At 39.5% G+C, this 16,100-nt stretch overlaps 1 protein-coding gene across 1 annotated transcript; it reads right to left on the bottom strand.

Moving 5' to 3' along the window:
• Nucleotides 1–877: 877 nt before the first annotated feature.
• LOC110898980 (ethylene-responsive transcription factor 3-like) lies at nt 878–1,893 on the bottom strand. The gene has a single exon (XM_022145839.2). It carries the CDS (start codon nt 1,679–1,681, stop codon nt 1,088–1,090), a length of 594 nt encoding a protein of 197 aa, XP_022001531.1. The 5' UTR covers nt 1,682–1,893; the 3' UTR covers nt 878–1,087.
• Nucleotides 1,894–16,100: the final 14,207 nt, after the last annotated feature.

Genomic DNA, 16,100 nt, shown 5'->3' with positions numbered 1-16,100 from the left:
GACTGCTTTGGGAGGATAATTAAGTGTTCAGAGTGAGAGTAGAGGGAATAGAATGTTTAACCTGTGGAGTGAGGTCTCTATTTATAGCCGGAGAGGTGTAAGAGGATATGGGCTGATGGGCCTTGGGCCGGAAATGGACAACACAACGGATGTGCTCTTTGTCTCACTGGTGTAGACCGTTTAGTGGCTTCTAGAAGTTCTTCGGTGCTGGCGCACCTTGATTGGAGCCACGTGTCGTTGTCGGCCCTGCTGCTCTTCTGCCATCAGCAGACAAGTGGAAATCGTGGGACAGATGTCTCCGTCCCCTGATTGGTGCCACGTAGGCGTCCTTACGTACTTCTCGTCAGACGATCGTGGCGCACGATTGACCAGAGCCTGCTGGGCGCTCATTGGCTCTCTTCACTGCCACTTGTACCTTGTGTACCACTGGAGGTAGCCTTACGCCGCCCTCCTATGCGGCTCCTGTTGAGCATCTAACTAACCCCGCGCGGGTTAGTATGACCATGTGCTCGTTTAGTATGCTGAGTGTTGATATCAGAACTTCTTGTGGACGGGACATCGCGCGACGTAGAGCAGAAGGTGGTATATCTCGCGCGAGACTCTTGATAAGAAGTTTATTAAGATAAGGAGTATGGTCCCACACGCAACCTTAATGAGGTTTGCGCGGCTTTTTGGGACCATACCCCTTCACTAAGTTTTAAACACGAGCCTAACACTCTGCAATCGTTACTACCTAGCCATGCTTGAGTTTGTATCATTTAATCTGAGCTCGAGTTTCTAACCCTAAGTTCTAAAATCAAGTTTACCATTCTGCAAGTGTTACTAGTCATGCTCGAGTGTGTATCATCTCAACCGCGACTGTTTGTATCCGGCTTAAGAAACCATCACCCGACCGAACCATATAGTATAAAAAAATAAATAGTATACATACAGAGCACACAAACACAAATATAATTTCTAACCAGTTAACTAAAAACTCAACCACAATTCAACCTTGAAAGTTCATCTTAATGAACCTTGATCCAGTCAACTTTAACTACAAACTATTACAACAAACAAGTGTAAAAAAAAAAAAAACCCTTAAACATCACAAACAAAGCTTCGTACAGATAAACCCACCGTCCACCGGAAAACCACACGTGTCATCCACCGTTGCCGGAACATTCAAATCAAACGGCAGAATCACTTTCTGAAACGACGACGTAACAATATCTTCAACATCACCTTCATCAACCACCACAGACGACGAACTATCACAATAATCACAATCATCCACCACCGCCGTAACGAGCACGCGCGGCCGCACAGCCTCCGCCTCCGTCACGCGCCGTGGTCCGCTAACAGACTCCACCGTACTACTCAAACTACTACACGTCGGAAACTGAGAAACAACAACTACATCCTCCGTTTGCTGAGCGTAACCGCTAGGGTTTCGTACACCGGCGACCGGAAAATTCGTCTTCGCTTTATCTCCACGAAGGTTCCGAGCAGCGGCGTCGTATGCACGCGCCGCCTCCTCCGCCGATTCGAACGTACCGAGCCAAACCCTAGCTTTTTTCAACGGATCTCTGATTTCTGCAACGAACTTTCCCCACGGTCGCTTCCTTACGCCTCTGTACCTAACTCCGGTCGCCGATTCAGATCCGACGGTCGCCTGAGCTGCCATTTTGCCGTTGCGCATGATGGATCTGGTTGTACGGACGTACGACGACGGAAATTAGGGTTTCAGGATGGATGAAATTGATGAAGTGATGAAGATTGTTACTGAATAGTTGAGTAGAAGTGTGATCTATACATTTTGTATAGAGATTATTGTGTGGGTTTATGAACCCTAATTGGGAGGTTCTGCCCCCTTTCCTGTGTTCTTGATTTTGGTTTTTATGATTTTATTTTTTATAAAAAATTATTGGTGATGGGAAAAGATGGTAGTGTGGTTAAAGACTTGAATGCCCTTGTGTTTGTTTGAAATTTAAATGTATCAATAATTGAGGTAGTGGTGGAGTGGGTTCCTTGTGACTCAATTTCGATTCTTACTTCCCTCGTTATTTTTTACGACTTCCACTTGAAAATCGAATGCGGGTGGTGTCGGTTTGACTTATATGGGAGGTGAGGTTTTACTGATTATTCGTGTTTTCGGGTGGGTGGAAGTCGGGTTTTCGCGCATATGGGGAAAGCCAAGGGGTTGGTGGCGGTCGAGTAGTCGACCTTGGCCACAACGTTTGATATCACGGTGATTGACACGTCGTTTCTTGCTGTTAAAAAAATAATAATTGAGTTTGATGAATGTTACTTGCTAGCACAACGACCTGTAAAAAAAGATTACAAAATTAGGGATGACAAAGGAATGGGGTTCGGCTTTGGGTTGGTTTCTAAAAATCGATCATTTTTTATTTTTAGGCTTGATTGATGGGTTTGGATTAGGGGCGGCAATTCTTGACACGACTCGTTAACCCGACACGAAGAAAACAGTTTGGGTCAACTAACACGACCCGTTTAAAAAAACAGGTCGGGTTCGGGTTGACCCATTAACCCGTTTAACTATTTAGATAAAAAAAATCTTTTATATTTTTGTTTTTGTTTTTTCGGTTTCTATTTTACATGGTTCGTTATAATAATGTTAATTTTGACACATTATATTATTTATTTATCACACTCATACTTATCATTAAACATGTTATCGATAAACCGCTTAAAACCGAACAACTCGTTTATAAATCGTCAACTTATATCACTGATTTAAAAATATGGGTTAAACGGGTCGGGTTTGGATTGACCCGAATTAATATGGGTCGGGTTATGGTTGAAATCTTTGACCCGAATAATAATATGGGTCGGGTTCGGGTTGAACATTTCAACCCAACAACCCGTCAACCGCCAACCTATCAACCTGACACAATTGCCACCCCTAGTTTGGATAGTTTGATTGGTTTTGGTTTTACCATTTATATTCCAAATTATTGATTTAGGATTTGAATTTTTAGGCCTATTTTTTTCTTGTTAGTTAGATCAGAGGAAGTGGACCGGGAAGACGCTTCGGGATGTCGAAGTGGAGGGGAACCCTGACGGGGAACACCTAGGGCCTGCAATTTTACACGAATACACGAATACACGATACGAACCTACACGAAGTTAACAGGTATCGTGTATGGCCTTAACAGGTATCGTGTACCAAACAGGTAGACACGATATTACCTGTTAATTTTCGTGTATAAACAGGTTAAATACCTGTTTACCTGTTAATACCCGTTAGTACACGATAAGAAATTAAATTAAATAAAACTCATCAGCCATGTGCGTGTGGGTTCCTTAATTCCTTTCTATTTTCATTCCTCGTTCAATTCAAAAAAAATAAAACCCTAAACTCCCTCTGTAACTCTCAGATAGCATGTGGTGTTCGTGATTTTGTTCGTGTTAACAGGTATTAACAGGTAATTTTCGTGTATAACAGTCGAATAGTCATGTTAACAGGTATTAACAGGTAATTTTCGTGTATATCGTGTCGTGTTCGTGTTTGAAAAAAAGGACACGATAAGTTATCGTGTCGTGTTCGTGTAACGGATTTCGTGTATCGTGTCTTACCGTGTCGTGTCTTATCGTGTACGGGTATACACGATATGCCAGCCCTAGGAACACCCTCTCCCCAGACCGGGGAAAAGTTCCTGTCCACCGGGATGAAGAATTTTTTGACCGTTACTGTCACACCCCCAAAATACCACCTAGGGAATGTCCTTGTTAGGCGTGTGACGTACTAACAACGAGCCACTAATTACATGGAACCCATTCAAGTTTATAAATAAAATCCCCAATTATTATGAAAAAATGTCATCAACAAGTTTAATGAAAACCAACACGTTCAGCGGAAGTAAAGAGTAAACCAAAGTTAAATTGTTTCAAAACCAATGTATAGTGTCAAGTATTCAATCACATGAATCTCTCTAGTCGACCCATGACCACTCCAGCTACTCCAGACAGCAAGTTCCCAAATCCAAGATATCTAACGACCTGCGAGCATGCAACAAGTGTATCAGACAACGCTGGTGAGTTCATAGTTTTACGAAAACGTCGGTTACCAAGTGTTTAGTTATTCCATTGAATTTACAATGTTGATAATACCCCGAATACAAGACGGCTCCTGATATACATTGCCCTTTCTCCAATGCTCCTATCAAAGCATTGGTCATGACTAGGTCATTAGTTCAACACCCGTCCTCCCAGGTACGGGGTGAGGTTGCCAAACCTAAGTAGCACTACTAACTAATACCATGTTACCTCTCAGGTAACCAAACAACACGGAGGGACTTTAAAGGTGATAGGATGAGTATATTATCTAACATTACCGATTTACAACAGGACATATTCCTCTCAGGAATACCCAAACAAGTTACCCAAAAACCCATCCCTCACAGGGATACCCAAAGACTGTCCCAACCACCGGGACGCATGCTCAAAAGAGATGAACTCACCTTGGTTTTGCTCGGTATGACTAGTTACGTGTTCAAGTTGCTCATACCAAATCCTAACATAGTTACTATCGACAGTCAGTTTTCTTAAACACTTAACGTAAGTCTTAACACATATCACGCAAGTACCATTCTCATAACATTATTCACATTGTGATAATTCATCATACAATCTAACATTGTAATAATCCATCATATCACACAAGTATTTAAAATCCAATCACACATAACCAGTCCATTAATCCGGCCCAGTTAAAACAATCCACAAAATTTGTGCAACTATTTTAATTCACTAATCCCCGGCCCAACTAGATTAGATCATTCTGGACTGCTTGTACCCGAGCCCAGCCCAACAGCCGTTTTATCACCGCCCCCAATATACGGCCCAATCCAGTCCCGACCCAAGCAATTCACATTTGTATTAGTCAAATCCTATATTCAATCTATAAAGTGTTTGTTTCAATATTATAAACCTTCCCACATACAAATAGCAACCATTAATATTATCACATATCATCACAATTTCCAACCAGTCTCCTAACATCATCTTTCATAAATTCATGAGCTAATATTTGGCATTCATTATATTCATGTTACACATGCACAGTTCTGTCATGCGCCCATGTATCCTGCTAGTATTACCCGGCCCACTCCAGTGAGGCCCAACAACATAATAGGCCCAGGTCACATGTCAGGTCCACCAAATAACAGTAAAGGAGCTGTGTAATTCAGCCCATGCGTGCAGGTGGATCTGTTATTTGCTTGACCCATATACTTGTGTGTGAAATCCAAATAAAATCACATGTTAATTACCCCATCTAATCGGCCCACCCAACTTTCATGAATCTATTAGTTTTATCATAACAGTCCAACTTAAGTTATGCACACATAACCTCGGCCCAAGTGCTACTCAAATTTGTGCCATTAACCCTACATACCCTATTTGTTTAACAATCTATTACGAATCAAAGGTTCCTATCATGCACAATGATCAGTAATAACTTCAATTTGGACATCATTCATATGAACAACCACCACATAATAATTCTAATATGCAAACCTTAACACAAGTGTCACGTAATTCACGTTCATATAATCACAATACAACCTACACCTAAATATCACAGCATCCAGATTACATTCCTTAACCATATTGACCGGTCCATACCCAGTTATCATGATTATCATCATCCGAATTTACGTGACATACAAATCATATAGCCGATCACAAGTACTAGACTATGTTTCTCATTTGTCCTTCTAATAATCTACTATATAACATGGTTATCATATATCACGTGTGAACACCTCAAATCAATTAGGCACACATACAAACAGGATTAAATGAACAAGATTCAGTATGAATACAATATACTAACCACACGCTTGATCCAATAGGATGATGTTTCGAAGGGGGGGGGTCTTGTCTTCTGTCGTCGCACAATCAAGGAGGAATAGAAGGGAACTAGGGTTGCAAATCTTGTATACGTATGCTTATGCAAAATATGAGGGAAACCGCTAGAATTAAGTATTTAACCAATTTGGGTTTGCATCAAGTCTTGGAGGTGTGGGCGGCCCAATATCATTCTAAACATAAAAGTGTGATTTGGCAGCCCAATACAATTACAAAGCATAACCCAATTTAATTACAAAACGTAAGAGTGGGGTGCGGTCCAATTCAATGGATTAAACAATACGTCTAATGGGTTCGTAAATCAAACATGCAATGACTATCCAATATTCGAATAATGGATTCATGTATTACTACTCACACGCACACAAACATTTAATGGATTAATCGTAAATACACACGTGAATATTCGGGTTGTCACATCATCCCCAACTTGAAAGAAATTTCGTCCCGAAATTTGACAGATAAGCACAGAGGAGTGAAGTGATAAATCACGATTGTTGCGGATTTTCCCCGAGTGCCACATCATCCCCAACTTGAAGAGGAATTTCGTCCCGAAATTCGCCAGTATTACCAGAATTAGACTTGTCATCAGGAAAAAAGTTGAGGATACTTGAGCTTCATCTGATCCTCGCGCTTTCACGTGAACTCCGGTCCACGTCTTTCGTTCCAACGAACTCTCTCGATTGTCGTACAACTATGCTAACGAACCTTGACCTCCTAGTCCATGTTTTCGATAGAATCCTCAACATCTGCAACTTGACTTTAACCTCAGACTCTAATAAGGGTATCACAAGCGTTTCATCGGACAAACACTGCCTTAGATTCGAGTCATAAATGATTTCATGCACGTTACCCAATTCGTCGGGTAACTCGAGTTTGTAGGCGACGTGACCGATTCTTTCCAAAATTCGTAATAAGGTAACGTACACTAAGCTTGCCACGCTTCCCAAGCGTACCACACCCTCCCAGGGTTTTCAATATGATTCGACCGCCTACAATGGACTTCCAGTGTTATCCGATCCCAGCAACCTTCCCAAGATTTTCGAGTACAAGTCCTAGACCTGTGATTAGGTTGTCATCCACCCACCTTAATCCAACAAGGAGATTAACGTAACTGCTCATGCAACGGCTCAACAAAGCTGTCTGAATACTAGAATGGTAACTGCCACAGTAGACCTCAACACACGCTCGCAGCATGTCTTCGAGTGGCAGGGGGTTCGATGACTCTGACCATTTGTCCTAGACCTGTGATTAGGTTGTCATCCAAATTGTCATTTTTGTCCAAATAGTTTTTTTTCTCCTCTGGGTCCCTGACTTTTCCATTTTCTTGTCATTTTGATCACATTGCCTAACTTAGTCTAAATATTTGGTTATAGCCAGTGGTACTTTTGGCATAATTGTTGCGTAGTGATAAACAGGGGTAGTTTACAACATAATTTATAAACTTCATAATAATTTAATGCCAAAAATACCCTTGATTATAACCTGGTTTTTAGACTAAGTTAGGCAATGTGATCAAAATGACAAGAAAAAGGAAAAGTCAGGGACCCAAAGGAGAAAAAAAAAACTATTTGGACTAAAATGACAATTTGGACAAAAACGCAGGGACTAAAATGGCAATTTACTCCTTTTGCATATAAAGATGTGTTGAAGCTATTCTAAAAAATCATTTTTGTAAAAAATGTATTACTTCTTTTAAAGTGTTTTTTAAGCATGGTTTATTTTTAATTTTTGAATTTTTTATTTAAAAGGCTTCTACATGTATTTATATAAAAGAACCGAAAATTAATGAACTATTTTTTATGATATTTGTAACATGTTAAAGGAATGATTTCTCGGTTCCATATATTTTATGTTCTCCATTGATCCCAACCCTTGTTCACTATTTCAAATAATATTTTTTTTTTCAAATTTTCTTGAAGTTTTTGCATATAATGATGTGTTGAAGCTATTCTAATAAAAAATCATCTTTGTAAAAAAATGTTACTTCTTTTAAAGCGTTTTTAAGCATGATTTTATTTTTTTAGTTTTTGAACTTTTTGTTTCATTTAAAAGACTTCTACATGTATTTATATGTACAAGATCCAAAAATTAATAAATTAAACTTTTTTGTGATATATTTAACATGCTAAAGGAATGGTTTTTCGGTTCCTCATTTTTTTTTTGGTATTCCCCATTGATCCCAACCCTCGTTTACCATTTTAAAAATTATTTATTTTCTCAAATTTTTTTTGAAGTTTTGTGTAGAAGCCACTCTAATAAAAAAATCAGTTTTAAAAAAAAAAGATTGTTTCCTTTTTAAAGTATTTTTGTGCATATTTTTATTTTTTGATTTTTTTATTAAAAGGCTTTTACATGTATTTATATGCAAAAGATCTGAAAATTAAAAGAAAATAATTTTTAACATGTTAAATTAAATTTTTATGATATATTTAACATGTTAAATATGGTTTCTCGGTTACCCACCTTTTTGGTGTTCCTTCACTTTTTTTTTTTCCTTTTTATGATACTTTTAACATGTTAAATAAACCCAACCCTCATTCATTTTTTTAACTTTTTTCATGATACTTCTAAGGTAAATTAATTTAAACATGTATAATATAAACTTTGTGATTTTCTTAAAAATAAACACATTTGGCAAAGAGAAAAACTAAACAAAAAAAGTAAAGTTAATTTTTTTGAATGGCTAGAATTTTATTAATCATCAAAACAAATCCCACTGTATAATGGTTGCTACCAGTAAGGCACTAGTGCAGCCAAACCCCCAGCATGTTCACATATTTTACCTATTACAAACTCACCCAAAACAAACAAACAAAAAACAAGCACTACAGAAGAAAAAGAACACCATTTCGCCCATTCCATCTCCTTCGTGGCTGCTGTTGGTGGCGTTATTGCTTCCTGTTATTGCGATTTTGAGGGTGTTTTCAGAATCTTTAATGAAAAGAGAATAAAAACAACCAAATAAGAAGCAAAGTTGATATTTCTACTTATTAAACTGGAAAAAAAAGGTCGGAAGTCTACATCCTTACATGTAGGAAACCAATAATCCAAATGTAATAGTTAGAAGGAAAGGATATGCTTTATAATTATACAACTTGCAACTATGACTTAAAGTCATAGTAACTCAATAATCAGTCGACTGAGTTGTGTAGCAAACTGATCCGGTCAGAACCTCTGTTGACTGAGTTGATCACAGTTGACCCAGCCTTGACCCGGTCGCCAGAGTTCACTGGGTTGACCGTCCCCTTGACTCGTTTCTATCTATAAAAAATAATTGTATTATAACAATATTATCAATGTGTGTGAAAACTGAAATTACACCATGAAGTTTATGCATTTTGAGTATGGGTAACCATCGACGTCGTAGCTAGTTCTTTTAGTTTTCTCTATTCGATAACACCACAAGTGGAACCCATTGCATTAGTTCGATTGATTGCCACACAAATAGTTATTTGCATAGGCTGATGGTGTTACGAAGGCATACCTTACACTATAAATGGCGACAACCGAAGAATTTGCAGGTGGAAATGTAAGCCCGATGACCTCTTAGGGAAGTCCTGATATCTTTGTGGCAAGACAAACGGGTTGTGCATTGACCATTCTCCTAATTTACTTGCCTCCACATCAAATGCATAAACTTGATTTGATGATGTGGATAATATTAGCACGTTGCTATTTTTGGGAGTAAACCCTCTAGTTGTAACACAGGTACCATCCAATCTTGGTATAAACCAGTGCTGCCTTTGTGTCTCTAGATTAAATATGTACACGTAAGCTGACAGCAGCTAGCCACTGTCCATTGGAACTAGTAAACGTTTTCGTAACGGGCGGTTGTGTAGGCAGTAAGTGTTCATCACACTCCTTATGACAAGGGGTAAACGTATGTGTTAATTCCAGGCTTCCAACATCTACAACCTAAAACATTATACAGATTATGTTATCATTCTATCATGTCCGGAAATCATCAACCTAGAAGAATCAGAAGTAAAATCATGAGCATGTGTAATAATATTAAACTAGCGGCTAAATCATCATCACCAAGAATGTTAGAGTAAACAGTTCATACCTTTGGCTGCTGCATGGAATGACCAAACTAACCTATTCCAAAAGACAAGGTAGTGTAACTAGCAACAATTTCAGCTGTGGTGATGATCCAATACCCCAATGCAATCAATTCAACATTATAATTCGATTTTCAAAATATCAAACCACTAGTACGTTACTTGGTGAATTTTACAGGTGGCAAGATGGACAGTTAAGGTTGGGTTAACAGATCAAGACGAGTTCAGGTTAAAAAGGGTTCATGTTGACTAGCAGACATTTCTCCTCTCCTTTTAAAAAAATATATAAAACTAATGCATCAAGAATAGACTTTAAGCAACGACCTGTTCCCCTTTACCTAAATATCTAATTTGATCCATTTGAAATTATTAAAAAAAATCGACCCATTTACAAGTAGATGGTTCAAATTGCCACCTCTAGTGAACTTGATCATGAACTAACACTCAAGGGAGCCTCAGCTTGCACAAGCAGAATTCCAACACTCCTATGACTACCATGTTGACAACTGTCTTTAATTACAGATTGCAGAACTTTTGAGCAGGCAGTACCTGGACCAGCTTGCAATCTGCATTGAGAATTGACCATCTTAACAAACCTATTTCAAGCAACTGTCGATGCATCCAAACATCGACCAGAATACTAAAAAAGTGGGGAACCATTTTTATTAATTCTTATTAATTCATTACCAATGTAACTCGTAACAATAGCATTGTATAATTTTCAGAGAAGACAATTGTTCATAATTATAAATGTGTGGGTTCCTAAGCATGCTGTACAAACCGCCACAGAAATAAAATGTTGATGTATTGTTAGAAAATTGGTACTGATCAGAACTGCAAAATGAATCAGAAATAAAATAACAGAATGCAGAAATAATAAACTAGTGAACCGGGCTTGTGTTTGACACAATTCCCTTAAACAGATTCGTCGTCTGTTCCCAGGGTACGCCGGTTCGAAGCAGCACCGCGCACTGCCGGACCTGAACACTTGCCTGAAAAGAAACGGGATAGATGCTGTTTGCAGAGATTGCGAGAGAGAGGAAGAAGCTGTGTTGTTGTGTGTCTAAACTGATCAGTTTGATCTCGTTTTATAGGCACAAAAATATAACTGAATTGTAGCCATCATTGCAGAGATTAAAACTGAATAAATGACATTACTACATCAGTTTTGAAACTGATAATAATATCCTTTTAATGACCATCAATCTAGAATAATCATTTCAGTTTCAGTTTTAAATCTCATTAAAAAAAACGGTTCATTTCAGTTTCAGTTTTAAATCTCATTAAAAAAAACGGTTATGAGTCTTGAGTGCAAAAACTGCCTCACGCGGACCCGGGTTTCGAAGCTGCATTCGTGTCCGCAGGACGTGCGGGCACACGCGAGTTCAACTAAATCCGGTTCCATTTTTTGCACCCCCCCTGCGCGCGGGGGTAGGACTTGTGGTAAAACATGTCATAAGACTTCAAAGGCTTAGATAAGGTTTCACCTTATAAATTGCCTTTCCTTTTGTTCCCACTCCAATGTGGGACAAAGTGGTTTTACCACTTGAGACTTTTCCATTCACACCAAACTTCTAACAATCCCCCACATGAATGGAGGTCGATCTCAGAAACAACATTATTCCAATTAGATTTCAGCAGTTGAGTTTTGCATACGATAGGTAGGTGTTACCCTTTGAACCTTCGCTCATGAAATGTACTTAGCCCACTAGCTCTGAGTAGAACTCGATGTCTTTGAACTCGTCTGCCGTTTGTGTAGACGACAATGCACTTCACACAAGACTCTCCCTGACAAAGTCAAGTCCTCATAGTTATGTTCGTTATGGTCATGAACATGAGCCTGGTTCTGCGAGAGCCATTAGGTATTGTGCCCCAACAACACCCTTCGAAGCGACCCCACTTCTCTCTCACATAGGTGATTCACTATGTATGGTTACCTTAGTCGAATCATTAAAAGCCATAGGCTTAGCCTCACACTTGTCACTTTTTGGAATGGACTATGAAGTTTACTAAGCCTTGCAATAAACTCCCTTATATATACGTAGGGTTATCCCCCCACAGTGACCTTATTAATTCATACAATTAGGTTTTCCTATTGAACTCAGCTCTTGGGATCTCCAGTCTACTGAGTTAGGTTTCCATCATATGAACTTATATTTTCAAGGGCTTCAGTCCCATTCCCATGGACGACTTCTGTACTAACTCTCTACTTAGGCCTTTTGTTAGCGGATCCGCAATATTATCCTTTGTCCTCACGTAGTCAACAGTGATAATTCCTGTAGAGATTAGTTGTCGTATCGTATTATGTCTACGTCTAATATGTCTGTTCCTACCGTTATACATTGTGCTACGAGCTCTGCCAAGTGCCGATTGGCTATCACAATGTATACAAATGGCCGATGCCGGCTTAGGCCATCTTGGTATATCCTCAACAAATTGACGTAGCCATTCTGCCTCTTCACCTGCTTTATCTAAAGCGATGAACTCTGATTCCATCGTGGATCTAGCGATAACCGTTTGTTTTGACGATTTCCACGATATAGCAGCACCTCCAAGTGTGAATACATACCCACTTGTTGCTCTGGAATCATTCGTGTCAGATATCCAATTTGCATCGCAGTGTCCTTCAATAACAGCTGGATATCTGTTATAATGCAACCCGTATTCCCGAGTGTATCTTAAGTAGTGAAGCAACCGAGTGATACAGTTCCAATGCATTGAACTTGGGTTGCTCGTGTATCTACTTAGCTTGCTCACAGCATATGCTATGTCTGGTCTAGTACAACTCATAAGATACATCAAGCTACCAATAATTCTTGAGTATTCCAACTGGTTTACGGGTTCACCTCTATTCTTGGCTAGATGTTGACTTGTGTCAAGTGGAGTTCTAGCTTCATTAGAGTCATTTGCATTGAACTTCTCAAGAATTTTGTCCACATATTGGGATTGACTTAAAACAAGTCCACTTTGGGTTCGCGTGATTTTGACCCCCAAAATCACATCCGCAAGACCCATGTCTTTCATGTCAAATCTTGCTTGTAGCATGTTCTTTGTAGATTTTATGATTTTGCCATCACTTCCAGCAATGAGCATATCATCTACATATAGACACAAAATGACATATCCATCAGATGTGTCCTTCACATACACGCACTTGTCACACTCATTGATTTTGAACCCAGCATCAAGCATGACATGATCAAACCTTTGGTGCCATTGTTTTGGAGCTTGTTTCAATCCATACAAGGATTTTACAAGTTTACACACTTTCTTTTCTTGCCCCATGGCTGTGAAGCCTTCGGGTTGCTCCATGTAGATTTCTTCCTCGAGAATTCCATTCAAGAAAGCTGTTTTCACATCCATTTGGTGAACTTCCAAATTTCTAATGGCGGCAATGGCAAGCACCAACCTGATGGATGTTATTCGCGTAACTGGCGAATATGTGTCAAAGTAATCTAAACCTTCTCGTTGTTTATATCCTTTGATCACCAACCTTGCTTTGTACTTATCGATAGTTCCATCTGGTTTCATCTTCTTCTTGAAGATCCATCGATATCCTAGTGGTTTACATCCTTGAGGAAGATCCACTAGTTCCCAAGTATGGTTTTGTAAGATAGAATCTATCTCACTTTTGATTGCCTCCCTCCACTGAGGTCCTTCTGATGAATGCACCGCCTGTTGGTGCGTTTGAGGTTCATCTTCTACCATATAGGTAAGAAACTCAGGGCCAAAGGATTTTTCTGTCCATTGCCATTTACTTTTCCTGATTTCAATTTCCTCAGTCTTAGATTGTTCTCGAGGTTCATCGTTTTCAAATTCACCCTCGTGAACAATTTCCTCAACCGGTCTAGAAGAACTCGGTTCACTTTTATCTAAGCATGGGAACATATGTTCAAACCATGATGCATCCTTAGATTCTATTATGGTGCCTTTGCATATTCCAGGGTTCTTAGAATCATGCACAAGAAAACGATAAGGACCATGAGGACGGGTGTATCCTATAAATACACAATCCACCGTTTTGGGTCCTATTAGTAGGCGCTTAGGTGGAGTGACCACCACCTTAGCTAAACACCCCCATACTTTCAAGGATTTATATGGTGGTTTCTTTCCCGTCCATAATTCGTAAGGAGTTACATCCTTTTTCTTATTGGGTATCATGTTCAACACATAATTTGCCGATAAGATTGCTTCCCCCCACATGTTTTGGTTTACACCAGAACTTATCATCATGGCATTCATCATTTCTTTCAAAGTGCGATTTTTTCGTTCTACTATGCCATTTGATTGAGGGGAGTAAGGAGCTGTGAGTTCGTGGATGATTCCACTCTTTGCACATACGTCAATAAAAGGTGAAACATATTCACCTCCTCGGTCGCTCCTTACGACTTTGATTTTCCGATTTAGTTGATTCTCAACTTCGGCTTTGAACAAGATAAACTTGTCAATAGCCTCGTCCTTACTCTTAAGTAAGTACACATAGCAATACCTTGTACTATCATCAATGAACGTGATGAAGTACTTATTCCCACCACGAGTAGGAATTGCCTTTAGATCACACACATCAGTGTGGATCATCTCGAGGGGTTCGGTGATTCGTTCCACCCTTTTGAATGACGATTTCGTTTGTTTCGCTTCTACGCAAGTTTCACATTTATTAGTTGAGTCGATATCGAATGATGGTATGCAATCAAGTTTGATTAAACGACGAATGGAATTGTAATTTAGGTGACCTAGTCTACCATGCCAAAGATTAGACGACTCAATCAAGTAAGTAGAACTAGTAGCGTTTTCATTCATTGCATTCACGACAATTACATTGAGTTTGAACATTCCATTTAGGGCATAGTCCTTACCAACATACATACCATTTTTGGTCAACACGACCTTATCCGACTCAATCACCATTTTGAACCCAAATTTGTTCAACTGCCACCCCGACACAAGGTTCTTACGAATTTCTGGAACATACAACACGTTTGACAAAGAGAGTTCCTTTCCAGAAGTCATCTTCAGAACCACGTTCCCTTCACCTTTAATTTCGGCCGTGGCGGAGTTTCCCATAAAAACCTTTTCACCATTAGTCACCTCCTTGAAGGTGCTAAACAGGTTCTTGTCAAAACACACATGACGGGTAGCCCCCGTATCAATCCACCAATCGTTGTGGTTTTGCCCAACTAAGTTAACCTCAGTGACCAAAATCGAGAGGCCCGTCACCATAGCAATGAGGTTATCAACCTCATGAACCATGTTAACTTGTCGAGCATTTTCCTTCTTTGGAAGCTTGCATTCATTGGCCTTATGGCCTTGTTTTTGACAATTATAGCAAGTTCCTTGAAACTTCTTTTTCCCAACTCCCCCCTTAGCACCAAGGTTCGAGCGTTTCCAATGAGCTTTCTTTCCACCTTTTCCACCATTCTTGTTTCCCTTCGAAGATTGGCCATGCTCAACAATATTAGCCTTTGCCGTTTCAGGATTATCAATCCTTTTCAAAGAAACTTTATTATCTTCTTCAATTCGAAGGCGAACCACAAGATCTTCAATGGTCATTTCCTTCCGCTTATGCTTGAGATAGTTCTTGAAATCAACCCAGCTTGGTGGTAGCTTTTCGATCATAGCCGTAACTTGGAATGTCTCGCTGAGCACCATTCCTTCCGCATGAATATCATGAAGAATAACTTGAAGTTCTTGGACTTGGCTAATGACAGTTTTAGTGTCTATCATTTTGAAGTCCAAGAACTTAGCCACCACGAATTTCTTAGTGCCCGCATCTTCTGTTTTGTATTTGCGGTCCAAAGACTCCCACAACTCTTTGGCAGTCTTGGCTTTACAATACACATTGTAAAGCGTATCAACCATACCATTCAAGATATAGTTGCGGCACAAGAAATCTGAATGATTCCAAGCATGAACCGCGCTCACTGATTGAGCATTCACATCCCCTTCAGCCACATGGGGAACGGTTTCAGTCAAGAACCGTGCTAGGTTCAGAGTGGTCAGATAAAAGAACATCTTTTGCTGCCACTGTTTGAAATTCACACTGTTGAATTTCTCAGGTTTCTCAGCATGAGAGACTGCGTTCGGCAGTGGTGCAACCAGGCCGGTTGTAACAGCAACAACGGAAGTCATGACAGCAGTCATGACTGCAGAAACAGAAGTAGA

This window comes from Helianthus annuus, chromosome 13, assembly GCF_002127325.2.
Source record: "Helianthus annuus cultivar XRQ/B chromosome 13, HanXRQr2.0-SUNRISE, whole genome shotgun sequence".
Taxonomy (NCBI): domain Eukaryota; kingdom Viridiplantae; phylum Streptophyta; class Magnoliopsida; order Asterales; family Asteraceae; genus Helianthus; species Helianthus annuus.
Note: the sequence above shows the minus strand (reverse complement) of the source record. Positions and strands in the feature narration are given on the sequence as shown.

Excerpts from the sequence above, each read along its gene's own strand:
- LOC110898980 (XM_022145839.2), bottom strand. The coding sequence starts at position 1,681 with ATGCGCAACGGCAAAATGGCAGCTCAGGCGACCGTCGGATCTGAATCG.